General features: G+C 38.2%; 1 protein-coding gene across 1 annotated transcript; it reads right to left on the bottom strand.

The window, feature by feature from the left end:
* Positions 1–95: 95 nt before the first annotated feature.
* cbln1 (cerebellin 1 precursor) lies at positions 96–27,716 on the bottom strand. Its single transcript, XM_028449690.1, has 3 exons — positions 26,961–27,716; positions 25,862–25,981; positions 96–2,640 (listed from the first exon to the last, which is right to left on the bottom strand). The coding sequence occupies exons 1-3, from the start codon at positions 27,216–27,218 to the stop codon at positions 2,443–2,445; spliced, it is 576 nt and encodes a 191-aa protein (XP_028305491.1). The 5' UTR covers positions 27,219–27,716; the 3' UTR covers positions 96–2,442.
* Between the last annotated feature and the right edge of the window lie 192 nt (positions 27,717–27,908).

Genomic DNA, 27,908 nt, shown 5'->3' with positions numbered 1-27,908 from the left:
TCTGTGCATCCCACATTGCTTTTAGATGTATCTTCAAACAGAAAACAAAAACAACAAAACACTAGAAAGCAAGCCTTAAAGTAGGTTTAAAAAAAATAAAAGTACCATTTAATTTTATTGATTTCTTCAGAGCAAATTAATAACAAAACAGTAGATAAATTGATTTGATTGATCATTTAAACAATATTTTCATAGTCTAAATATTCACATGTATTGTACAGTCAAAATAATATGAGTAATATGAAAAATTAATGTTCTTTTTTTTAAAGATAGATATTCTTATTAAAGTAGGACAAACTTTATCGCCACAGCTTGGTTTGACCCACAAACAAAAACAAGAAGCATGTTGTCATTAGAAGAGCAGAATGGCAGCCTTGGGTTTCCACACAATCACTAGTAAGTTTCTTCAAGAATACTTTTTTTCTTTTATAATACATTGAAGTACGGAAATACAGATATTATAGTCATCAACCAAATTCAATTCTCAGTAGTAGAATAACCATTATAATCATCATAATATCAGGAGAATAGAAAGAGTGGCTTAGGTTCTGATATATTTATATGTCCACCTGTATATATCCTGTAAATATATACAGCCTGTTTGTGTGTTTCATTGTCTACAGTTCAACAACAAGCAACCAAGAGGCAGGAAGATCCGTGCCTGTACAGTAGCAGATTAAAAACCAACATGAGGTGGAAGAATACAACATGGAACACTGGGGGGAAAGCAATGCTAGATTTGTTTTGTTTTGTATTTAAAAAGAAAAAAAGAAGGACTAAATGAAGTCATGTAGTTATTCTTAATTGCAAAATGAATGAGAGTAGATGATCTTTAAAAAAGAGATGAGAAATGAGAAAACCAGAGACACACACACCGATGAAATGAGAAAACATCGATTATGAAAAATATAGCAACTTTGTCCGTTTTATTTGTTATAGTATTACAGTATTGTTTGGTTTACTTGATACAGTCAAAAGCCAGTCATAGACGAGTAATGGTAGACAAATGTTTTTGACTCAAGACATCAGTGGGACTCTGCAGGTTGGTCGTGAGATCAGCATTGCTGTGTGCCTTTACATTTTTGTCACCTTGGCCAAAAACCTGATTGTTTGAATGACAACTAGCACTTAGCACAATATGCCAAGTAACGGGACTGAGCATCACCCACACTAGGCACTTGGCGAGTTGGCTAGGCTCAGTGTTTTGGCCGTTTCACCCCTCTTTGTTGTTCCCATTGTGTATTACATGTCAAGCTTTTACTCATACACTATACATGGTGGGTAGTTGGGGTCTCCCGATACAACTTTTTCATTTCCGATTCAAAACTGATATTTCTTTCTTGAGAATTGGTCGATATCGATATCATTACAATATCAGCAAGAATCTTGCTCATATAGGACCATTGTTTCAAATCAATTTTGCATCGGGGCACCCTTAGTGGATAGAGGTCATGGGCCAGGGAAGATGGTATATCAACAATGTGACTCAGTTTAAGTGTGGACATTTTTTTGTAGAATTCAGCCGAGAGATACAAATCATTGCAGGTTTGCCGAAAAATGTCTCCACATGGTCTTTGTAGGTAACATTACACTTTAACAGAAATCAAATCTTTAACATTTTTAGTAACTATAACCAAAAGTCCCAAGTAGCTCCAAACGCTCCCACGGCTGAATCCTGTAATCTACCAGGCTTTCTGCACGTATTATAGACACCATAAGGGGAAGAACAGCAGCATGGATCATTATAAGTAAAAACCATTAGACTTTTCCAGGATAAACTATCAAGGGTAGTCTTTCCAGAGAAGATAAATATGCACTTTCCCCAGGTTTGAGACCAACGATAAGAATATCGGTATTTCCCTTTTAATCCTTGGTTGGCTTGAAAGGTCAAAACTGCTCCAGAGTCACTAACATTTATCTCAACAATGGCATAAAAAGTGGTGTCATGTGTGGAGTTTATTCTCAGGAAACATTCATCAAAATGTATGTGGATGTTACTAAATGAATGAAACAGTCAATATGGAGGGTAGATTACATTTAGGCTGAAACTTATCATGTTTAATTTGTGACCTTGAGCAGATATTGAAAAATAAAAACATTTTACCTTTTCCAGCAAGCTTCAGAAAAAACAAATGGAGGAAATGAATAATGGATGGATGAAAAGAATGTGAAGAAGCGGTGCCATACGCTGTTACGCAAGGCCTGAGAAATGCTCAAAATTCTCATACTCAATTTTAAATTCTCGAGAAACACTCATTCAATCACTGCTAAATTACATCTCTGATCCTTCGTCTTCTCTGAATCTTCTCCTCCTTCTGCAGCAGCCAAACCAATAGTCTCATGTCCCATCATGTTTGTCTCTCTTCTCTTCCTCCCTATTCAGTATCATTTGCTTCCTTATTTCCACTCTCTGCTCCTCCTATCCGCCCGTCTTCGTCTTCTCTACATGGGGAACACCAGAAAGCCAGAGAAGGTGGAATATTTCCATCCTCCCATTAGGTTTCCTCTCTCCAGTTTGAGGTAGACCCGGTCTCCCTTCTCCATCTGGATCAGAACACCATTGCTGGCCGCCTCACGTGTCACATCCTGATCGCCAGCAAATGCTGAAATGACTGGCCAGCCATTGTGCATCAGGCTTACCTGGATGGGATGGAAGAAGACAAACCATTCAGAGAATAGATAAGCCTAAGTGCTTTACTTTAAGGCGTTTTACACACATATCAGAAATCTAATAACCACATTAATTCACTGTACAAAATAAGGAATAAGGGACATGCACAACACCTCTCACTGGTGCTTCACTAACCAAAGAGCCTCGAGGAAAGGGAGAATGTTTTTAATTATAGGCTATTTTGGGACAGATGATGCAGGTGCTACCTCATTAAAAATGATTTAAATTAGTTTATTACATACAGTATCATTTAGTTACTCATAATCGAGCAGTATTCTTATTTGAAATGATACTGATAATTGAGCAGTATTCTCAATATAAAGGCCTATTACATAATTGATGGACATGTAAAGCCTAAAGTGAATGTCAACACAAAACAATGAACACTAAATACTTTATCATACTTGTACAACATTATTATACATATGATAACAAATATATAATACAATGAGTTGTGTTAAATTACTGTAAAATTCATTAATTTTTTAGTTATTTTATTTATTTACAAAAGACAATTGGAATGTTAAGAATAACTAAACCCCAAGGTTTTGGATGAAGTGCGTCTAGGTTCCTTGATTATGGGCGGAGCTCCTGGAGCAGTTAAGACATACCCAGACTATATTATTAAATCTCCAAAAAAAAACAAAACATTATATGCTATGCTAACCAACTACTCGATACTCACAATACCGCTTTATTCACAATCCAACCTACTCGCCACGTATTGTAGAGGGGTGGGGCTAACAGTGGTAGCTTGTGATGAAAGAAGCCACCAAAACATCACAAACCTCCATTCTCAGCCAATAGCAATATTCGATTGCAATAGCTAGGTTTCAACCCATAGAGTGCAGTCATTCTTTCAGTTTTACAAAACAATTGACTAAAATGTTGAGTAAGAGTTGGACAAGAATCAATCAACAACGCTACTTTATACCTGAATACATTTGTTTTCAGTTTTGGAGATTTGGTTACTCATGAATTACCTTCACATGAACAGCTTCTGCATTTAAAAGCCAAAGCAAGAAACACACACCTTTTAGGAATCAAAGAATAACTTTGCTTAACATACACAAATTTATCAGAGTGCCTTTCCAAGTATTTTTGTATAGCACTAAAGATGAAGTTAGCAATACATTCACACACACACACACACAAGATCAAGACTGTGTCTGATTCAACAAATGTGTCTCTGGGGAATATCATGTATTTCACACAAAGAGATGTAGCTGTCAGAAGTGTATCCAAACTGTTCCCAGGCTAGCCGACATAAACAGCAGACAGCGGCTTTCATCGCTTCTCTTTTGAATAACGGTGGCAGGATAAGCACTCATTTTATGTGTTTCTCCTTTATCGGTCACCTGAATGACAACATCGTACTATGATACATCTGTGGCCCATATAAAACTAGAGCTGAATGAAATGAGAGGTGTTGGCCTGACATGAAGAGAAATAGTTACATTCCTACAATCATTTACTCCTACAGGGGATGGGTAGACTCCAGTAACGCTACCTGGAGAAAACCCATGCAGACACTGTGAGAACATGCAAACTCCGCACCAACTCTAAAATAAGTTCCTGTTCGGATGTGTTAAACACTACGACACTGTGCTGCGGAAGGTTAAGTGTTGTATTAAAGCAGAGATATGCAACCTTTCTCATAGTGGGGACCCAAAAAACTTTTTGATCCAAGAGCGACATTATCAACATTCATATCAGCATTTAGAATAACAACCAATCTGAGCTTTATATAAAGAAAACCACAAAGGGTTTGTGGTGTCATTTTACAAATATTTTTCTGTCATTTTAATGTATTTTTGTTGTCGTTTTGTGTTTTTTTTTTGAGAGTCATTTGTTTTTTTTGTTGTTGTTTGGGATATTTTTGTCATTTTGTGTGTTTTTGTTGTCATTCTGTGTAATTTTTGTTGTAATTTGGCTTGTTTTTTTTAATCTTATTGTGTGCTTTTGGAGTCATTTTGTGCAATTACTTAGGGGCCGCCCACCACACAAAATTAGACAGAGGGCCCCATATACAGTATCTGCATTTAGGGAAGTAATGCTTTGAGAAGACCGTTGTTCTGAAAAATTGTTTCTAAGCAATTTTTTTTTTACCGCAAATCCTTGGACAGTTAATGTCAAATGAACAGTAAAACCCCCCATCCTAACATTAGTATCCTACATGTTTGTTACATGATATACTGTATATACACGTTTGTTATATGTGAGCAGGACCAAATTATTCCAGCAACATTAACAAAGCATTTCACCCTTTTTTTCCATTCATTCCTGACTTTATAAATGCTTAAGGACTTTGGCTTAGTCATTTATCATGCCTTTACAGAAATACAACATATTGTACTTTTTTGTGCCACTAATTGGGTGGAAAATTGTCTGGTTTCAAATGGCCTTTAAAAATATTAAAAGATCACTCTATGTATCCATTGCAATTTGGTGAAGTACCCCTTAAAGTGTGTGTATCACTGGTCTCGAATCACTAAAAGATACAATTGTACAGATTTTTGTCACACATGTAAAGCTGGAAAACTGTTGGACTTTTTCGTTCTGGAAAACGGTGCACACATAAAATATCATTGAAGATACATAGACGATTGAAAGAAGATGCTGTATTTAATCACTTGGTCTAAACATAGCTTTAAACATAATGTCTCCACTGTTTGAGGAAACAACTATGGTAAAATGTACCTGACACCTTTTATAATATATAGACAGACATAAAGTTCAAACAAAGCTAAACACACTGAAGCATTAATTCCTCATAATAAACAAATAATTCTAAGAAGTAAAAATCTCTTTTTGTTTAACTGCATAAGGTATTTCTACTTTAGTTCAAATATGTTTTAATACTGCAGTTACTCTTAGAAGCAAGAGCCTGTCACTGAGTGGTGGCACACAGTCACAACATCCCATAATTAAACACTCACCCACTTCATTCAGCCTGATGGTCACAAGAATGAATGTGTGTTTGTGTGAGAAGGGGGCGCAATACGAGATGGAGAGCCTGTCATCATTGAGAGGCCTCTCCTCTTAATATGTGACCGTGTGTGTGTGTGTGTGTGTGTGTGTGTGTGCGCTGATGAATATTCTACTGCTTTTATAAAATGTTTAATCGTGAATTTATTTCATCTCAAAGGGTGAAAATAAGTGAATTTGCTTAGTTACAAAGATGCAAAACAAGTTAAACAGCTAGTAATAAATACATGTTATATTCATTTCATTACATCTAGATCATCGAGAACTTGTGTCAAAACTCAAGGCCCGGGAGCCAAATCTGGCCCTTAAGAGCAGTGTTTCTCAAATGGGGGTACGTGTACCCCTAGGCGTACGCAATGGCACTACAGGGGGTAATTGAGAGAGAGAAGAAGATTAACAAACAAAGTGACCAGAAATGATAAAAACTATAATCAATCTATTCAGGAGCCACTAAATCAGTGTTTTTCATCCTTGGTGTCAGGCCTCCATGTAGGGTCGCCTTAAATGTCTGAGAAATTAAAATAGATTTTTGAATTTCAAGAATTGTTCCTCTTTTGTTAAATTAAATAACACATAATCTTGAACAAATTGAGCATAGCAGTAGTACAGGCCAGTCGCTAACATCAAGCTAGCCACACCCTTAAATCAACCAACAGCCCAGATTGGCTCCCCATTGGTCAATACATAGAGGAGGCACTACTTAAACCATAACAGCTGCCTCATACCTCCTCAGCAAGGATCTCGTATGATATCGCTCAGATCATCAGATGCATCATTCAGCTTACCTTGCTACTCATCAGAAGATCCTAGGCCACAACGAAGCTCCATGGCAGATCAAATCAAGGACTACAAAGCAAATGAAGCCATAGGCAAGCAATACTCCGTGTTCCCTGAAAAAAAAAAGGCGCGCAACACAACACAACAAATCTCCACAGGAAAAACGTGGAGAAAAGGAAGCATTTATCCACCATCACGCTGCAGTACAAGCCCCAACTACAAGTGGTCCGGCTAAACGTGCACGGTGCTCGGCTCGTAGCTGGCCAACAACTCGGGTCCCAGCTGATGCCACGTCTTCTGGACCCTGGGTAACATTCAGTTGGCTCTGTCCAGCATCAGCTCACGCATCCAAGCCTTGGAACCGCTTCAGCTCCCTCCAAAAGCTTCTCTCTCGGGCTCAGCGGCTTGTTTACATGTCTCACGCACTAAATGCCGCCAGCCTGATGATGTCACCCTGGCGTGAAGTGATAACATCACTATCCCGCAAAGATCCCTGGGAAGTGTAGTCCTTATCTCACCGGGTCCGTCTTCCCTGCAGCTGCTGTCATCTTTCAGAGTATGAGATATCAGATTCTTGCCGGTAATGACATTTATTTAGTTGAAAAAATGCTACTTCAGTAGTGTTGTGGACTGTGGAGACATGTAGTTATGCTCAGTGCTTAATTTGGAAATCACCAGGCCCCGGAACACCGGCCATGTGTTGTCCGGCTGTAAGAGAGACAAATACTAAATACTTTAAAAATATATATAAAAAAATGATAATAATGAAACAAAGAGACTTTGCTAACTGAATGGGCCAGTGGCGTCACTTGCACAGGGATGGCCAATTACCCTAAATGTTTGATGGAAAAACGATGAATCAGCATTGGAGAGGCACGGACAATCGCCCATTACGGAGCACATCTGTCTCTCACTCTGAGTGACAGCTGTCAATTCTGCCATGTTTTAGCACCAAGGAGAGCTCAAATCACCGCTAATATAGAACTAAAAAACTCCTTCCGTGTCCTGATCCTGACTGGTGGAGGCCGGTGCTCCATCATCGCTACAGGTGCTCCTACTCATTATGCTAACGGCTGCTACTCCCTACACTAACTGTTGCTACTCGTTACGCTAACTGCTGCTACTTGTTACACTAACTGCTGCTACTCACTACGCTAACTGCTGCTACTTGTTACACTAACTGCTGCTACTCGTTACGCTAACTGCTGCTACTTGTTACACTAACTGCTGCTACTCGCTACGCTAATTGCTGCTACTCACTACGCTAACTACTTCCATAGCACCAGTCTCCACGCTAAATGCTATAGGATGTTGGACATCTTCTACCTATGAAAGGTACCTGCGGCTGAAGCCATTCTTAATGCTCAAAAAGCGATGAGCGCTCAATAACTACTGGCATTTCAGGATGTAAAGACCTCAGAATAAAAGTATCTATTGGCTCCAGGGCGCCCAGCTCTAATATTTTGATCATGTTGCTTAACTGCAAGCTCGGCATAATATGGTATTGGGGGGTCCGGCAGACCTTCAGGCATTCCATGAAGGCTCAGGGAGGGAAAGGGAGCGCTATCCTCGCCCTGGGCTTTTCCACGTGAAATCGTGAACATTTGGTATTTAGGAAGTGCTTTTCTAACTGGTAGCCCTTCAGACTATACAATACCTATGAAGTAGCTCACAGTTTCAGAAAGGTTGGTGACCCCTGATCTAGAGCATCTAGAACCTGTTGCATATGGAAGTTGAGATGTCCGCAAGGAAGTAGTAGCCCCAACATTAAATGGATATGACATAACTACTTAACTTTTCAGAGTCTGTTTATAGGGTATAGACCTGAAATTATGCTAATAAAGCTATTAAACAGTTGATATTTTGAAGGTAACTAATACATTGCTATGCCAGCTGATACACCCATCAATCGTCTTTGTAAAACAACAGATGTTTGCCATTTTCAAAGGAGCTTCCGTCTTTTCACAACATGAACAATAATGATGTTTGTTCTCCCTCCTGATTGATTGCCAACATTAGGACATTTCCACAAGTCTTTTGTCACCGAAGAAAGACAGACACAAACTTATTCGATTTTTTATCACAGTGTTATTACATTGCACAAGTCATTCTTTCTCTGCAGCTATTATCAATAGCTGCCTTATTCATATTATTTTCAAATGTAAGATGTACAGTATTGAAAGAACATTAGAAATATTTTGTGCTGTAAAGGGTTTAAATTTGGTAAGTCTAATCATTGTTTTCTAATGTGTTAGATTTGTGGCACTCTCACTGCATTTATTGTCATCTTGTGTTTTCTGTTTTGAGCTGTTTCTGATTATTCCTGCCCTGTCAGGTTATCCTAGTTTTACCATCCATGTCTTCTATGCCTCTGTCCTCCGATTCCTTTCACTTAAGTTCTCTTTGTATTTTGGGATGAGTATTTACTGGCATCATTTTGGAAACAAAAAAATGGCTGGAGTCCATTAAAACACAGACATTATATTACACAACACTAGTGGAAATGGCACTGATACTTAAGCATAAAAGACAAGCACCAAATCTAATCTCTGCCAGATCACTGATGTGGATCAATGATCCTGATCATGGTACCATGATCATTCACACTTGAAAAGCTTGGAAGAAAATTCCTTCCCCATTATCAATAATAACAATACAGAAGGTCAAAACGTATGGGCAGCCCCATTTTTTTTTTTATTTGAGATGAAATGCAAAATCTAGATTCAATGCAGATGAAACTCTGTGTGGTAATAGAGGAACCAACCAGACAAAAGTGACTCAAATTTAATAGCGATCAATCAATTACAAACAGACGTGAAATTTTACCAATGATGAGATATTGGGATTGTTAAAATTTTGAAAATCGTCCAGAATCTGCATAATAAGCTGGATCCCCTCCAAATATTAATGAAATCTTCCATGGCCTAAGGTCTATCTTTGGTTAAAAATTTGTCAAAATCTGTTAAGTACTTCTGCTGAATCCTACTGACAAACAAATATTTCCTCCTTGACGGAGGTAATAAACACAACTCCCAGAACTGAATCCAGCCATTATTGATAAAGATTGGACTGTAGACAAAACAAGGAGATTTGTTATGGGTTTTTGACCATAAGAATATCATTTTAGATCGCAGAAAATACCCGATTATTACACGACAAATATGTGATAATAAATGTGGAAAATTATACACGTTACATTCATAGTTTTTCTTAAATTGTAAGGATAAATATCTTTTTAAATATCAAATGCACAATTATGGATAACATACATTATAGATACAGATGTTGCTAACAAATATACAGTATTGGGACTAAAGTCACTTTTATAGTCTATGAAAATATACAGGTGAGAGATAGCAAGTTTAGTGCCAATAATAATTTCATGTGTTTCTAATATGGTTAAATACAAATGGGTAAGCTACAGTACATAGAGCAAAAGAGAGAGGCTGAGGACAGCAGATGAAAAAATAGTACTGTTTATTTTGTGTTTCACCAAATGGAGAAAGATGGCACATTAAAAAAAAACATCACACCTAGATCACTTTGTTACCCCCAGATACGAGCACATACACGCTCCCCTGACAGGACAGATAATTCACTCATGCAGAATGCTGAAAACCTTTACCTCCCCCTGTGAACCCACGGTTTTCCACCAAAATGCACAAGGTACAATCTATTTTGTTTTTTCTGTGAATTATTTAAGCTTTTTCTTCCTTTGTTGTCTTGCCTGATTGGGTTTTTCTAAGACCTGGGGTTTTAATCATGGTCAGGTTTGTCTATTATTAGAGATAATGGCTTTTTTGCAACCTCAGTGGCGTTGTAATGTCACACTAAGTCCCATGGTAATGGAACAGTTGGTCGAGCAAAAAGCTTTTTGTGGTATTTGGCCAATCATGGACAATCAGAACAGCGTACAAGTGAAAACCAGATATGTTTCTTTAAAATGTTAACTTAGTAATCACTCTACGTTTTTTTCAAAGTCACAATACGAACATATTTTAAAGATACTAATGTGTAATAGATAAAAAAAATATGTATAGTGCTCAGCAGCCCAAGGTACAGTTATGGTTACATCAGGATAATTTATGATTTGAAAGCATTTTTTTCTTTGTATATTTCTGTCACACAAAAAACACAGACACACACACAAAGTCGCACAGGGTCAGTGTGTGGTAAGTGCTTGTGATGTATAGCTCTAATAAAGCTGTGACAGTGGTATTGGAAGAAAATGGGTCTGGTAAGCACATACACTGTCCCCCACACACACATTGTCCCACAGACACACACACACACACTGTCCCACAGACACACACACACACACACACACACACACTCACTGTCCCCCCCCCACACACACACACACTGTCCCACAGACACACGCACACAGGCGGTAAAATACACCGACTTCCAGTCAATTAGTAGCTACAAACATGAAAGAATGATAATAGGTCCTCACATCATGTCACCCACAATCGATCTGCATTTATTAATAAATGAAGCCCAATTAAGTGGCTGAGTAATAGAGGAGGCAGAAAAAAGAAAATTAAAAGGGAGGGACTAGGACCTAGGGGAGGGGTGGAAAGTTTAAAAAAAAAAAAACACACAAAGGAAACAGACAGTGTGGGAGAAGAGGAAAATAGTAATGGAAAAATTGGTTCTCTTTAAAAAAAAAAAAATAAAACTGGTTTTACAGGCCATGACTGCAAAACCCAATGATATCCTGCTATTGTGTCATCAGGCCAGATGACTGCCTTGACAAGACAATGACACCCTTTAGGTCATTTTTCCTTTTTGTCTTTTATCCTTCACATCTTTATATCCTTACACAACTTCTTTTTTTTAATTCCACTTAAATTTCTCTCCCTTTCCTCCATTAACTTGTTTTTTTTTTGAAAATTCTCAAGACAGAGACATGATGATGATTCATATATTAGGGAGAGTGTCTCTGGGGTCGGAGACACTACTTGACTTGTGGATAGCAAGTTTTTATATAGTTGATGTTTGCAAAAGTTTGGTAAAAAGTTCATCCAGGCTCATCCAGCAAATGCTAATGCAGCTAATGCTAAAGCTAATCATTTAAAAAAAAAAGGTGACAAATCAAATACATCTATGGTTCTGTCAACAAATACACATAAATGTTCTTAAAGACTGAATCTAATTTAGCAACTCAAGACAATGCAAACTTGCACTCCTCTGCTAACCATTGTGTCAATGAAAACAAAATAAACATATTTAAATTTTCCGGTAACTAAAATTAAACATAGGGTGAGAAGCTCAGTCATTCGGGAGGGGCTCAAAGTAGAGTCGCTGCTCCTCCGCATCGAGAAGAGCCAGATGAGGTGGTTCGGGCACCTAATTAGGATGCCCCCTGAACGCCTCCCTAGTGAGGGTTCAGGGCACGTCCCTGGGGGCCCCGGGGAAGACCCAGGACACGCTGGAGAGACTGTGTGTCTCGGCTGGCCTGGGAACGTCTCGGGGTCCCCCCGGAAGAGCTGGAGGAAGTGGCCAGGGAGAGGGAAGTCTGGGCCTCCCTACTGAGGATGCTGCCCCCGCGACCCGGAAACGGCTAAGCGGGAGAAGATGGATGGATGGATGGATAAAATTAAACAACTGCTGTGATATGCAAATTAATAGCACAGTAATAGCTTTGCATGACCAGTGAATTAATATAATATAACCTATGAAAATGCACAGAGCTAAGTAGCTGAACTGAGATCAAAGAAAAAAAGATAATTAGTAAATCTGTCATGGTTGGTGGGCTGAGTTTCTTTGTTTTCACTTCTTTAAAAGGCACATGTATAGAGCATAGTCCTGGATTTTCAAAATTAAGGTAATAAATTAAAATCTGTGAGGATCCTTTCTCTGTTGGGTTTGGATTAGTTTATATTTGTCTTGTTGGTCTTTGTTTATTGATATAATGGTTAGATTTTCCTGTGTCTTTCTGTCTGGGGTTTTTGGATTCCTGTGTGGGTCAACACACTCTGTCTTCTCAGTATGTATGTGCCTAGAGAGTGATCTTGTCTCCATTCAGGTGTTCCCCATCTCCTGATTAACTTCCCACACTATATAAAGGAGCGTTTAGACACAGAATGCTTTCTGGATCAATGTCGTTTATTGGCGTCTTCCCTCCCTGGTACATTATATTTGTTATTTAGTTGTTTTTTGTTTGGATAATAAATTGACTTTAGTTTGGACACCACTTCACTTGCCTCCTCCTTTATCTTTACATCTGCATTCCCCAACTCACGTAACAAAATTAGACTAGATTAAATGAACAGGTAATGTAAATTAACTTGTTTAAAATTATTTTATCTCTAAAAACATTGGCTAATAATGGTAGGTGGTCATGACTAGTGTGATGAGATGTTGAGACCCCCCCCCCAAAAAAAAAAAAATTAGTTTTAAGAAAATCCATCCAGGATGATAATCCTCAGAATTTATTTCACACTTATTTTTTAGCTTTAGTATTTCAAATCAAAACAAGGTAGCAAATCATTTCAAAATGTTATTTGTCAAAGTATTACGCATTTTAAGTAAACTCTCTATATGGTAACGCCCACTCTCTTAGTACTTTCCGTTTAACAAGTCACATCATCATTTTTTGAACACCAGCAACAACATAAAGGAGCCAACTGAAATGAGAAGAGCTTCTGTGAAACTAATGTCAAAGAGACACAACAGTGGGTAGAATGCATCTAATGAAGGCTGTATTTTGCAGGAGATTGCAGTGTAGTTAGGGTTGTTGAAATTGGTATAATAAGATGGCTCTATGCTGATAAGGACATGCTCAGAAAACTCCAATCATGTTGCATAACAACCTTAGTTTTGAGACGGAACTCACATTTTCATCATCTAAGGTGTAATCATTTCCGTTCTCATATGTTCACCACCACTAGAATTTGGAATTAGGCCTGTTATACATCATATATATCATATAACTAGGCTTTACACTGATCTGATTGGCTATATTGAATCGGCCAATATTTTGCATTTTGTGCAATTAATGTGATCGGCTGTAATGTCTTAATTTGTCGATCCGATCAATGATGTCATTGCCGTGATGAAACTTTCCGTAGATGCTCCCATTGCATTGTTTTATCGTCTCATTTACACTGGAGAGTTGTTTGCTTGACGTGACATGGCTTTATTTCACTCACATTTGTGCACAAAGATGAAAACCTATGAGCAAATGGCAAAAATGTCTCTTGGTTGGAGTGGAGCGGCTAAGCACCGGACTTCTACCCCAGTCTACTGGCTCTGAAAGCGGGGGCAGCGTCTGCTGTTATAACGTGTGCGTGTGTGTGTGCGTGTGTGTGTGTGTGTGTGTGTGTGTGTGTGTGTGTGTGTGTGTGTGTGTGTGTGTTTTTGTTCATTCAGAGTCCTAAAGCTGAGCGATGCCTCCCGTTTTCTTTAGCATTCATAGCGGACACTTATGTCTGTTTCAGGGCGGTGGTGGAACACAGAAGCGTGTGTGTGTGTGTGTGTGCCCCACCTCCGCTGTGCACCTGTGAATATGGACTATAAGCAACAGCAGGTTTTGCGATGCCATAGTTAGTAAATATGTATTTGCTCCTAATGGTGGCTTCATGTAGTTCCAGTGTGGTCGGCCTCCGCAGCTTCATCTCCAACTCTCTGTAGTTGCTCCACAGCAGTCATTGAGTATGACATGGGATTCCGGTTTAATTTAACAGCTGCAACGTTTATTTTGCCAGTCACTCAAAAACAGCATACGGCCTAAAATCAATCTGCTCCGTTCACACACGCTCCCTCACTCCGCACATTGGTCGAGCGTCGAGGGCATTCACTCAGCATTTAAAGGGCCGTGCACACACACGCACACACAGATAACAAATGTTATGTTCATGTCCTGCATGGAAATTCTTCAATTCTTCCACTCCCTCACAGTCACAGGGCTGTGTTTTAATGGAACCATTTGATTTTCCGTGAATCTGCATCAGGTCGTACCGAAGAAATTCGGTCGGTACCTAAAAAAAACAACCTGAATTCATATGATCAGATCGGTGATCGGTGATTGGCCCAAACATCCGGATCGTGTAAAGCTTACATATAACAGGCTTTATTTAGGTCAACTGTGCAAATTTGGTGATGTTTTAATTAAAAAGTAATGTTCAATGAAAACTTCAATAAATGCAAAGAATTGAATACCAATACAAACACTTTAATTTCCTCCAATATGTTTAATATGGCTTGTCTTTTTTATCTTCACAAATAGTTCATTGTGCAACACCTAACACACTCTTGCTGTAATTGCACAGATGACCCTAACCTGAAGCACCTCGTTGCCTTAAAGAGCTACAAGCATGCTTGAACAGTCAGTGATGTCGCAGATACATATTAATGATGCATTTAGTGAGCATGACCGTGCTGATTGGACTGACAGTGGGTTTAACACCTGCTTGTTCTGAATTCAATAGGTTAATGCAGCCTGCAAATGGTCAGAGAACCAAGCAGATGATCATAAAAAGAGAACAGGAAAGCAACAGCAAGGGTCAACACTTCCCTCAACCATTTGTTGAATAGACCAGACTTTAAATATATATTCATATATGTATAACATTGATATTTACAAGTTTTCTTCAATAATAACTCAGAGAACAAAGAAAACAACCTTAGAAACTTGACATTCTGATGTTTCTATCTGTATACTAAGAATTGCTATTTTATTTCTGAAAAAGTAACAGTTTTTCTCAGAGATGGAGTAATGTGAATGGGTGGATCATTATGATATATGTGGGAAAACATTTAAATAGATCACAGATGGTTTTGTATCAGTGTAAATGTGTTGAATTTCTTTCAAAGAGTGAGAATGTAAATATTGGCCTGAGTCACGTATTATAGTGAAATTCTCCCGCAGTCCAAACGAAGGTCTTTAAATAAAAAGGTTGTGCTCTTCTCCTCATTTCTGTTAACTACGGCCATTACCTGTTTTCTTGCTTATGACTATGGCACATTGAACATGAAGGATGAGTCTAACAACATAAAATGTATTATTTGACTTTAACTGAATCATTGGATCTACCTTTTAGGGCATTTTGCAACAGCTTGCCTGGAAGCATTGGTGCCAGTACTTTATTAAGGCTTATAGCGAGGCTTGTAGATTGAAATGTTCATTTTAGTAACTTTAATATACTTCAAATTAGATAGTAATGTGTCAAACAGTAAGGAGTAAGACAGTATAATTGTAAATCACTTTATATGGAAATTTGTCATCAACCAAATTGTAGTTTATCCTAGCACAAATGAGCTAAAGTAAACACCTGTGTTTGGTGCTTTGTGTTTCATTTCCATTTGCTATTCAATTGCGCACTTCTATATCGTTTCACAGCTGTTGTGTACAAATTAAACAGTAATTACAATTGTTTATTGAATTAGCTTTTTGTGTTGCTCAAAAAAAAACATTAAAATTGCTACATTTATTAACCTTTCATTAACCTTTTATCAATGAAAGCTAACAAAGCCTTTATCTAGAGCCTAGGTTACCAAAGTGGTGTACGGGTATCCCCAGATGTACACAAATTGTCATAGGGGGTACTAGTACTAATGCTAGCTGCTAATATGAGGCTAATGTTCATGCTAAGCTGATGCTAGCTAATGCTAATATGAGGCTAATGCTAATGCCAAGTAAATGCTATGCTGATGCTAGGCTAATGCTATGTTGATGCTAATGCTAGGCTAATGCTATGTTAATGTGAATGCTAGCTAATGCTAATTCAACTTTATTTATATAGCGCAAATTACAATAGTCATCTCAAAGCACTATGAAAATATTAAATTCTTAAGAGAAAAAGAATGCTAATGTTAATGTTAAGCTAATGTTAATGTTAACTAATGCTAGTTAATGCTAATTATAGGCTAATGCTAATGATAGGTTAATGCTACCTCATGCTAGGCTAATGTAAATTTGATTTTATTTATTTATTCAGTTTATTTCCGACATGGTTACATTCACTTTTTTTTTGGTACATGCCGAAAAACGAGACGAGAGAAGCAGTTTGCTTATTTGCAGTGTTCAATGACGTGGGCTAGCACCTGCATCCTCACTTGTATTTTCTTCAGGAAATACAAATATTCTATTTATACTGTATATGATTCCGTAATAAGATAAGGTGTTTTTTTTAAGTGTGAAAGAGTTGGGGGTACATGGCTTCAGGTTAAATGTCTGAAGGGGTACGGGACTATGAACAGTTTGGGAACCACTGATCTAGATATTACAAGATTGTTTTTTTACATGAATGCAAAAGTTTCCATTTTTATACAGATAATGGTGCTGTAGTGACTTTCTTCAGAAATGTTCAACAAAGTGTACATAGTACATTTTTATATATCTATATCTTGTGCAAAATTGGACTTCCTCAACGTTTACATAGTGTTTTCTTTCTTTTTTATTTTCATATATCTAAATTGCTTCAAATACCTCATAGCTTTCTCAAATGGAATCGTTGTCAGTCTATCCATTAAATGTCAGATTAGAAAAATGACTTTAAACAGGGGAAGAAGCTGTAAGGTGAGCTGTAATATTTGACCTTTTTGGAGAATATTTTCCTAAAGGTGTGACCTTGCATTGCTAGGTTTCTATTAGTGCTGGTTGACCATTAAGGAAGGTCACTTGTTTGACAAATTTAGGTCGAATGTGTAATTAGCTGTAGGTAACTTGGCTTGAGCCACAAATATCTCAAATGAAAAAAAAACTGTTCTAAAATTAATCTTAAACAGCTTATTTAGGCAACAGAAAATCTTTGAAATCCAAACAAATGATGCATTTGTCAGTAGCAACAAATCTGACAAAATCTTGAATAAAACTGTTCATTGTTTTAATTCCTGTTTTCCTCTCTGTTTATTTTCAAAGTCAAGGAAATGTTGAAACTGATCACCGATGTGTATTTATGGAGTTTGGAGCTGTCTCTCATGCCCAGCATCAGCACAGCTGGAGCTGAACCCTGTCAGGAACCAGTAGGAGACTGCTGGAGTGCTGCTGTTTTTTCCTTCTGTTCTAATAACCCAGTTCACACTACTCCCTCTGATCACACTTCTTTGTCCCATGATGCATCAATGAATTCAGTGGTCACTTCTGCTTCTTCCAAAAGTCACTGTCAGAGTAATATGACAACAAAGACACAGTGCAAATTTTGGGTTTTAAAAATCAAAGCTTTAAAATTGCTATTTGAAAAAAATAAATAAATAAAATAAAAAATAAATATATATATATATAATTCACAGGACATTCACAGCAATTGTCGCAATTACATGCTGGCAAAATAATATAACAGGTATGATGATATATAGTTTGTTTTAATATATAGGGTAACTCATTATCACCCTCAGTCACACACACACACACACGCACACGCACACGCACTGAAACACTAATGCTGTGGATCAGTCTCAGGGGTTTGGCAGGTGTCAAGACCACAAAGTTTAAATATTTTACACAAAAAATATATATTCAATTTCTCTTAAAAGATACATTGTAAAATAAAAGCATTCTGAACAAAGTAAAAAAATCATCCCAGGCTTACATGTCGGTCAGAATAAAATATATATCTACATTTTGAAAAAACATAGATATACAGTATATTACGAGAAGGGTTTGATGAATGTTCTGATGAATCTTGCAGGTTTCAGTCGATCCATGAAGGTAAAGGACCACTGCCATAATGCTATAAGATGCCCTACCTTAGTTGCTCGATAAGTAATGTCAGAAAGAGACATTGCACCAACTTTGGGATACAGCCATTGATCACAATTTACCTCAAACTGAACCTGTTTTTTTTTTTTCTTTAATGTATTACAAAAAAATTATCTCTGCATTGTCTATCTTGTTTTTCATAACAATTGTATTAATGGTAACAACCAGTTTTTTTGTTTGTGTATGTCCTTTTAAGCAATGTTTGAACCCTCATGTTGATTTTATTTTGAAAAGTGGAAGAAACACAATGCAAAAAACTACTTTATGTGACATGTAATGCTGTTTTGATAAGAATGACTTTTTACAACCTAAAGATCATTAATTAAAGTCAATAAATAGCAAATTTGTAAAGACGATTTAAACTCTGCTTCATCCTAATCTCTCTCTGTGTGTTATGTGTCCTTGAACGTGACATTTCACCCGTCTTGCTTGGATTTACTCGAATGCTTCACATCAGACTGTCCCAGGGAAGCTGTGGCTGAATGCAGCTTACCTTCACTAGCATCACTCTATTGTATCTGTCCATGCTTTCAAAGCTCTTTATAAATAGAAGCTGTTTATTACCATAATTGTGCTTTTTTTTTTTTTTTTAAGATCATGTTTACAGTTTAATGTATTATTAAACCCTCTTTAACAAAAGGACTGTCCTTTTGCTACAAATAGAATAAATCCTTTTGGTCAGGGAGCGACAACAACACCTGCCAACAAAGCTAGCAGTGGGTAGATTTCAACAGTGGCTGATGTAGCACGCACACGCGCACGCGCACGCGCACACACACACACACACACACACACACACACACACACACACACACACACACACACACACACACACACACACACACACACACACACACACACACACACACACACACACACACACACACACACACACACACACACACACACATAAGCACACCTTAAATGATCTGCACACAGACACACACTGACACCCAGGCTGGAACACACGATAGTAATTAATTCACTGTACAAAGGCGAGTAGACTAAAAAGGCATGGAGAAAGAGGGGCAGGGGCAGAGCAAAACAGCATGAGAACGACAGAGAGGAGCATGAACCAAAACAAGCCAACGGCCACCATCTAATGTCCTGACAATTTCCCATTAAAAAAAAAAAAAAGCATTTTGAAATAAACATGTTTACATGACCCCTTATCACAGCTAATTCATTTATAACCACCTGTAGTTTCATTTGTGGTTGTTTTCATCTTTTCATTATATTACAATCTACAACAATCGTAATACGTCAAAGCACATTTATTGTTCCCTATAGCTCACTTTTATGAATTAAATACAATATTGAATATTCATGACTATTCTTGAGCAGGAAAATATGGTTTGTCAAGTAGCTTTTAAAAAAAACAATAGCCAAAGTAACTAGTAAGTGGAAATGATGTCAAATACCGCGTATAGTGGGTTTAAAAAACTAATTCTGTATGTACAGTAGGGTAGTCCGTCAAAGCATGGGGAAAAATACAGTTTCACATAATCTTGATTAGAACCCTGCATTAGGTTTTGGTGTCCAGAAGATGACTTAGGAGGACATTTGGAGAAAAAAGATGTTTTAGAGATTGTACAAGCTGCTCAAAGTTTCCTGGAAAGTGACTAATTAAATACACATTATATACAGTATATAATATTATGGAAAATGAAGGTTCAGAGATTCCACCAAAGCGTTGTGACTCCCTTAATCAAGTAGATTATGAATGTAAGCAGATCAGTGATTTTGTCACCACCAGCACAAGGCATTTCTTTGAAACTCTTTACTCCAAGTTATCAAAGAGAACTGGAACATAATTGTCAACAAAGCCACAGGGGTTGCAGGACTTTCTAAGTTTCAGTTCATTTTTGCAGAACAAAACCAAAAATTTGCCAATATGCCTTTTTTTAAATTTGGCTCACTATCTTGTAGTATGGAGCAATTTGTGTCTTGTGCAACCTCTAAATAATAATTAATTAGCATAAAATTTGAACTTTCGCAAGATATGGAACCAAGTGCAGGATTCTAACCAATAGAATCTAAATAAAAATGTTTTGGACCATCATAATGTCGAGTACATCATTTTCCGATTGAAAGCTCATGTGTATAATCTTGTGTTGGTGGAATAGTTGGGATTAATAATTATTAAAGCTGAAATACCTGAATCTTGAACTATGACAGAGGGGCATGGCTGAATTTGAACCGTAAATCCCTCCCCCCACTCTGATAATCCCTCCCAGTCTCCTCCTCTGGAATTGCACGAAGTCGCACATGAGCGCTGAATGTGCACACGCACAGGTTGACAGTCTGAAGTTGTATCCAAGCGTCTTTCTTTTCTTCCTCTGATGGTCTCTTTTTTGGGTTTTTAGCAGTATACGCAGTAACAGCAAGCACAGGTATAGCGATCTTTCCTGGTGGGTGTTCGGCAGCCATGCTTTACTGAACACAAGTTCGCACCAAGCACGTGCATCACTATATACAGTATCGCGGCAGCCAATGAGGAGGCTCCATCGTGGGCTCTGCTCACCCCTCCTTTCTCTAAATCCTGTGATTGGACCAGGAGGGGGTGACCACCAAGATTTTGTCTTCTGGGATTTTATTAACTAAAATACTTAATTATAAGGCACAGACAGCACGCAGACATACAATTTTTTCAGAAATGATTACTTTTATATGATGCAAATGAGAATTTTTTTTTTAATTAAAGAAAATAATTCAAGTACCCCAGCTTTAACTCATTCACTGCAAGCCCTTTTCAGAGCAGCCAACCCCATATTGCCAGGCGTTTTAGATGATTTTCATTGATTTTTTTAAGACCCACAGAATATGTTGTACTATGACAATCTGAAACCAGAAAACCATATTCTGAAAGATTAGACTCTCTAGTTTCATCAGAAAAAATAATATTGTTTCTAGCTTGTTTGGTTCTTCCGTGATGAGCAGTTGAATAGAGGCAAGTTTCACACAAATCGCCAGTTTGTGACAAAAAGCTGAGAAAAACGGCTTTTTCCGAAAAAATCTTTTTGTGACTTTGAAGCATTTTTTTTTTGCTTTAGTGACACCTCAATATTAGTTTCCTACTATAAAACTACAAAAACAACACCGAGACCAGGCTTCCGATGGCAAAATTGTTATTGTTTTTCTTATTTAGGTCAGAATTGAATGGTTTTCTTACTGTACTTTGGCCTTCCTCCAAGTCTCTCCCCCCGTCAGTCTCCACACACGCAACTTCCTCCTCCTCCCAGACATGCCTAGTCTCACCGCTTGCCCCGTTTTTTGAACGTTTTCCCTCACCATCACGACACTCTCAATAGTCCACTGAGTTTCACACATGCTCTGGTCGAATGCGCTGCTGTGCGCTGGTGGGAGCTTCACCATCAACTCTCGTAGCGCCATTTTCTGTCTTGTAAACTCCTTTCCTCTCTCTCTGAGCTCTGCCCATCGCGAGTGATCTCTCATCCAAAGGTGCGCTGCTGCCACCTACATGTCACCAGTTGGTCACTACATCATGGTACAAGCTCGATATTCACAGGAGAGCTTTGTCAAACTGTCTCCTAGCAACCCCAGCCAAAAAACACAATTAACGTCTTTAGAAGTCAATGAGTTGAATGGTGGTGAATGATAAAAGTAATAAATAAAGTGTTTTTAAGTCCTTAACTGGCTATGGGTACAAAAATACACAATTCAGATTTTTTTGGGAGAAATATGATTTTTTTTTTGCGTGTGTGTGTGCATTTGCTCATATTTCTCATTAAATGCAATGTGTATCAACTTTTTTTAACTGAATGTGACACTGAAGTGACCCATATGTTAAAGAGGTTCTGCCTAAGACACTGAAGTAAATATGGAGGCATCTTGTTTCAGCGTGTGTGGCGCGCTGATAATATTTTTAACATAATAAATATTTATTTATTCTAAGCGCTCACTCTCCGTCCACTGTCCACTTTACACTCCATCCTACACCATGCTCCTCCTGGAATGCAGAATTGTGACGTTTATCGCATTTTGATGATGTAAAGGTCGGGATAAATGCGACTTGGCCCTAAGACAGCATTCGCATTGCAAAATATCAGATATGTATGAAATTTATAACTACATATGAAAGTGCCCTGGGTTGGATTTGAAAATAATCACATTTGTGCTGTTCAAACTGTCTTTAACAGCAAATAAGTAGCCAAAATTAGCCCTGCAATATACAAGCATGGGGGGATTCACTCAGCTTTGTTTCAAAATAAAGCTTTATCTTATAGTTTATTCAACTTGATACTTTAATCAACCTAAAAGAAAAAAAATGACGATTTCTCTAGTGGGAGTATCTCTTAATCTCTCTACAGAAAGGAGCTGACTCTGTTGATGCAACAGTGGTAAACATTTGATAGTGGGATTAACTGATTTATGAACAAGCAGTAATAAGGGAACAGATGAAAGACCACAGACTTTTTAGAAACAGATGCTGCTCATTAGAGTCCAGACGGTACAAATGTGTTTTTACTCCTCCGAAAAAGCTTCATAGAAAATGGGGAATTCTTCTATTTAGTGGCAATGCTGTGCAGTGGCTTGAGGCAGTGGCTCAAATGTTGAGTTTTTCTGCAGGAGGAGCGATTAGAGGCTGATGTTTTAATGCTCAGATGAAGGACTGAACGATGTACTGTATGCATTTTCACTCACCACATCAACTGTAAAACAATCACAATATTTTTCAATCTTTGAAAATGGTTTTAGTTCTTCAACTTTTATCACATTTAAGATGAAAACATGAGTCATTTGGCATTTATTTTCAAATAATTACAGATGAATCTTTTTTAAATGCAGAATACTATAAAAAAGATTAAATCTATCATTTCTCTTTTTGATCTGTGAAAGTTTTTACTAGCTTATTTTCATTTTTGACTATTAAGATGATGTACGTGATGTCCTGAAGTTGTAAATGAACAAGCCATTAGTGAATAATTGGTATAAATCGCTTTGGATAACATGATGTTGATTGATTTTACAATATATTATAACTGCCAAGCAAGATTTTTGTCACCCACATCTCATTGTTTTGTTTTTCTCTTCCTTTGTTCATTCATCCATCCAGCATCTCTAATAAACACATTATATCTGGCATTCTCCTGGTCTTGTTATGGTTTTACTCCTTCCATCTAGTCAAATAATTGCCCTCTCCTTTTCTTTCATGCAGAGGACAATACCACCACAGTTTGCTTTATTTTTCTTTTCCTATCCAACTCCCTCACCACCTTCTTCTTCTCTGTAAAACATTTTCTCAGTCCTGCTTTCTTCTTTTCTTTTTTCATTTCCCCCCGCAACATTTTACATTTACTCTCAAATACTCTCCTTTTCCTGCTGTCTCTCATCTCCTTCGAGCACCACAGTAGCCGCCTCTAAGGTAATAAAACAGTAGGAGTTTTCAACACAGCAGATGTGCCGGATGGATGAGTAGAACAGGTTGAGGGTGAGCGGCACACAGCCTGGGTTCTTGAAGGAGAGAGGCCAACCTACACCTGTCTCATACGCTCTGGGAAAAAAAGAGGCTTTTTCTTCTTACCTTGTTTTTCAAATGTAGTTTTTTATCATCTTTTATTTAGGCTTTTTTTTTTTTTTAGCTAAATGGGCCTGAAAATATCTGTTAAGGCACAAACTTCATTGAAATGTTTTTACTAATGCATCGTTGAAATGTTCCTCTTCATTGAGCTAAATTAGCTCAGTGACAAGAGTCAAGTGTTTGCCAGCCGCCGCCTATATTTGCAGCCACAGATGACTGGGAGTAAGTGGCAATCGCGACATGGCTTTCCAACCTTAATCATTGGTACTGATGTTACTGCTGCTGGTGTCCCAATTAATACAAGATCTCAATAATAATCTACAAGTAGCAAAGCACAATTCTAAAACTCCAGGGAGCCAACAACATAATTACAGAATGGTTTAATATACAAGAGATACACTGTAATTAACGCTGTGTGTTGTGTAAAGCAGTGGTTCTCAAACGGAGTGCTGCGGCACACTGGTGTGCCGTGATGCAAGTACGGGTGAACCGTGGGATTTAGTGACAACCATACATATTGCAATATACAACTACACAAAAATAATTATTGTTTAATTTACTACTTTGTATGCACTCATTTCATAAAACAGAGGCAAACTCTGTACCTATTTTACTTTTTATTTTTTTACTGTTTCGTTAATAAATGTTTCATGAGTAATATAGTTGTCTTTGTCACATTTTATTTGGGATTAGTAAATAATTATGCACATTTACAGATATTGTACATGATATGAGTGAGAACACGTGCTATAAAGACTATTTTGCACAATATGTGTGTGCCTTCAGATTTGTACTTGTCCTTTGGTTTACCTTGGACACAAAAAGTTTGAGAACCACTGGTCTGAAGCATCAGCACACTTGGGTTTAAAGCTAGAAATGGTGCTTCTTTCAAAATAATGTGGTGACTACAACTTGAACATCATGAAAACAGTTGTTGGCAATATGAAAACTTTTTGACAGGATGAACGTGTCAAACTCAAGGCCCAGGGGCCAAATATGGCCCTTTAGACCATCCAATTTGGCCCACAAGAGAAAGTTGAAAAGACAGAAAAAACATAAAATATTGTATAAATGACCAAATAATTCAGTTGTAGATATCTCAACCCTTCTAAATACACAAATTTAACGAAACTCGACAATATTTGGAGGATCGCAATTTTACAATGCTTTTGTCAAAATTTAAAACTCAAATTGTTCAACAAAATCAATTTTCCTGAAACTATTTCACATAATTTCCCCAAATTACATACAAAAATGTGGACAAAATCAATGGCATTTTAAACAGAAAATATTGCAGGGACTGATATATCACTTATATCTGTCACTCATTGCCTGGATATTGTCTGTATCATTTATACGTCGTGAAAAGTGCAAACCTTGGGACATTAATGTTGAAATGGCTCGTTTTCCAACATAAAATCTGTGGCCCACTTGAGATCAAATGTGTCTGTATTTGGCCCCTGAACTAAACTGAGTTTGAGACCCCTGCCTGAACTACAGGAAAAAGCATGCACAAAATGAGTTAGTGTGTGTTTGTGCAAAAAGCTTTGTGTGCGTACAAGGGTCTCAATGCCTGTCTGCAGGTTTCATGTGGCTACTGCACTTTCCTTCCAAAAGTCTAAATCATGTATGTTAGGTTATTTATGTCTCTAAAATAGAAGCAAGAGTGGAAATGTTTGTGTGGTGGACTGGCGGGCTATTCTGGGTGGAAGCCGCAACGAGCCATGAGTAAATTAGGATAAGCTCCAGCGCTCAACGCTTGATCAAGAGAAGTTTGAAGATAGATATATGGATGTTTTAATCTTCTAAATAATGAAAAGTCCCCATTAGCCTGGAATATGAAGGGGGGGGGGGGGGGGGGGTAGAAAGTGGAGCTGTCCGTTGTGCTGAAAGCTCAATTGCTGGAGCAGTGGACATTCAACCCTACCGCCTGCACACACGTCTATTAGCTCTGTTCTCCACACGCTCATATCGATTAATTATGATTGGCCCAGTGGTGGGCGGTGGGCAGCGGCGGGCTTTCATATGCTAACATCCGCCTCTGTAGTTGTCTTTGGGGAGGGACACTGCAAACATCTCAAGAAACCACTGCCAGCTCGGCGGATTTTCAACTCTGTACAAGTGCAGGCGAAGGTCGGTAGATGGGACACACACGCACACACACACACACAGTTACCTGTATAGTTTGGCGGTTGTAGACTTTAACCACATGAAAGTTAAAACTGTAAATCCCTTTGCGCGGTGCAATGAAATTACTTCTCTCCTCGTCAAAATTTCGACCAACATTTACCAGAACCTGAGAAAGAAAAAAGAAAGAAAGAAAAAAATTACAATTATTCAAAACTTAGCACACAGTGATTTGCTGCCAAATAAATTAATCGAATTTGCACAAAAGTTGAAAAAATAAAAATCTGAACAAATAATACTGCAAAAAAATACTGCAAAAACTACTGCATTTATATAGCACTATATATATATATATAGCAACCAAAAAAATACACACTGGAGCTGGATCAATTTGAATTTATCTTTAAAAAAAAATATATATATATATATATATCAAACATTGTGCTTTTATTGTGACGTTTCTCTAATAAATAGAAGTACATCCAAATCAAAGCATTATTTCTTCTCAGAACTTTTTTTTTTTTTTTTCATGGAAAATGAAAGATAACTCGATTAATCTTTTAAATAAAAATTCCAATTATGCATACCTGAATGCTAAATGTCTGGTTTTATGGAGGAGGTGATTATAACTGCTGATGGTAAAGCAGTTTGATTGAGAATTAACCTTTAATGGTAGGTGGTAGGACTTTGCCCTCATGACCTGCCGTTTCTAAATTATCAGGAGGGATTTCACTTCCCATATCTACACCGTCAGCTAATGGAAGTTTGAATATTCAAAAGGGCTTCCCTACTGCGCAATAACATCACTAAATGCGTTACTTAAAATAAAAGAGTCGCTCCGGGGACACTTTATACTTTTAGGCACCACAGTACCAATAGATTATGAGGCGGACCAACTAGGCTTGGGCTGGAAGGTCTTTTTTTCCCCTTTTTTTTTAGTTGTAATAAGTGTAAAAATGAGTTTTCACCTGGATTTGGTTAGTTTAGATTAGAATATATTTAGGCAATCATTACCACCAACAAACAGTGACGTTCCCATATAAAAAATACAGGCTGCAAACATAATAAAGGGATAATGAAACCTAATGGTATGTCTTAATTTTAGAGTCACTTTGCAGTAGTCTATGGTTTTAAATGTTACACCCTACCCGGTCGAAGTAGATGACCATGGTCCGGTTGCTCATCTCCGAAGGCTCGTGGTTGGTGTTCCGGACAGCGGAGAACGCCACCTTTGCGCTTCCAGAGCGCACGGATATCCCGAGCGCCGTGCCCGTGGGGTCCGAGGTCGGGTTCGAGTCGCACACTACCAGGCACTTCCCCTCCAGAACGATCGGTTCCGTCTCGTTCTGAGCGCGGACCGGGCTCAAAGTGAGCCACACGGCGCTCAGCAGGCAAAACGCCAACATGCCGGAGCGGAGCGGAGAACTTCTGCTGGCTCTCTTCAAAAGTCCGCTTCTTCAAAGATGCCAACAACACTGTCCACCGTGTGTGTGGAGGTTTGACGGATGGATAAAAAGCTCAGGTGTTGACCGACAGTGATTGGACTTCCTGACCGGGTCTTTTTTTTTCTTCTTCTTTTTGGGAGAAACCAAACGTTTTTCTACAAAAGGGTAACCTAGTCTCTCCTTTCCTTTAAAAAAAAAAAAGAAGAGTTTGTATAATGTTCCAAGTCCAGGTGTCACTTTAAAAAAATACCTCGGTGACTTTAAGAATGCTACACACAAGTTAGAGAGACGCTCCGTGCCGAGGGGCCCAGGACCAGAGACGGAGAGGCACTGCTCATAGCGCGCTCAGCGAGGGGGGGGGGTGTGGTGGGGTCCGTCTGCTCTCTCAAGCGCGCAGTTGAATTATTGATGTGTGAGATATCAGAGTTTCAAACACAAAGGGCTGGAGAGGAAGGGACGAGGCGGCGGCGAGCGAAACAGGTTCCCACCCTCTCTCTCTCTCTCTCTCTCTCTCTCTCTCTCTCTCTCTCTCTCTCTCTCTCTCTCTCTCTCTCTCTCTCTCAAACTCAGAGCCCTCCTTCCTCGCGCGGTAACGGAGCCTCATCATCGAAATAGCGCGTGAGCGTCTTCGATATTTTCCAATCACCACGT

The sequence above is a fragment of the Gouania willdenowi genome, chromosome 6, assembly GCF_900634775.1.
Source record: "Gouania willdenowi chromosome 6, fGouWil2.1, whole genome shotgun sequence".
Classification (NCBI taxonomy): domain Eukaryota; kingdom Metazoa; phylum Chordata; class Actinopteri; order Blenniiformes; family Gobiesocidae; genus Gouania; species Gouania willdenowi.
This window is presented reverse-complemented; position numbering and strand designations above follow the sequence as displayed.

Excerpts from the sequence above, each read along its gene's own strand:
- cbln1 (XM_028449690.1), bottom strand. The coding sequence starts at position 27,218 with ATGTTGGCGTTTTGCCTGCTGAGCGCCGTGTGGCTCACTTTGAGCCCG. Across the intron at positions 25,982-26,960 it reads TGGTCATCTACTTCGACCGG|GTTCTGGTAAATGTTGGTCG; the intron begins GTAGGGTGTAAC and ends TTTCTTTCTCAG. Across the intron at positions 2,641-25,861 it reads ACAACCGCCAAACTATACAG|GTAAGCCTGATGCACAATGG; the intron begins GTAACTGTGTGT and ends CATCCCATCCAG.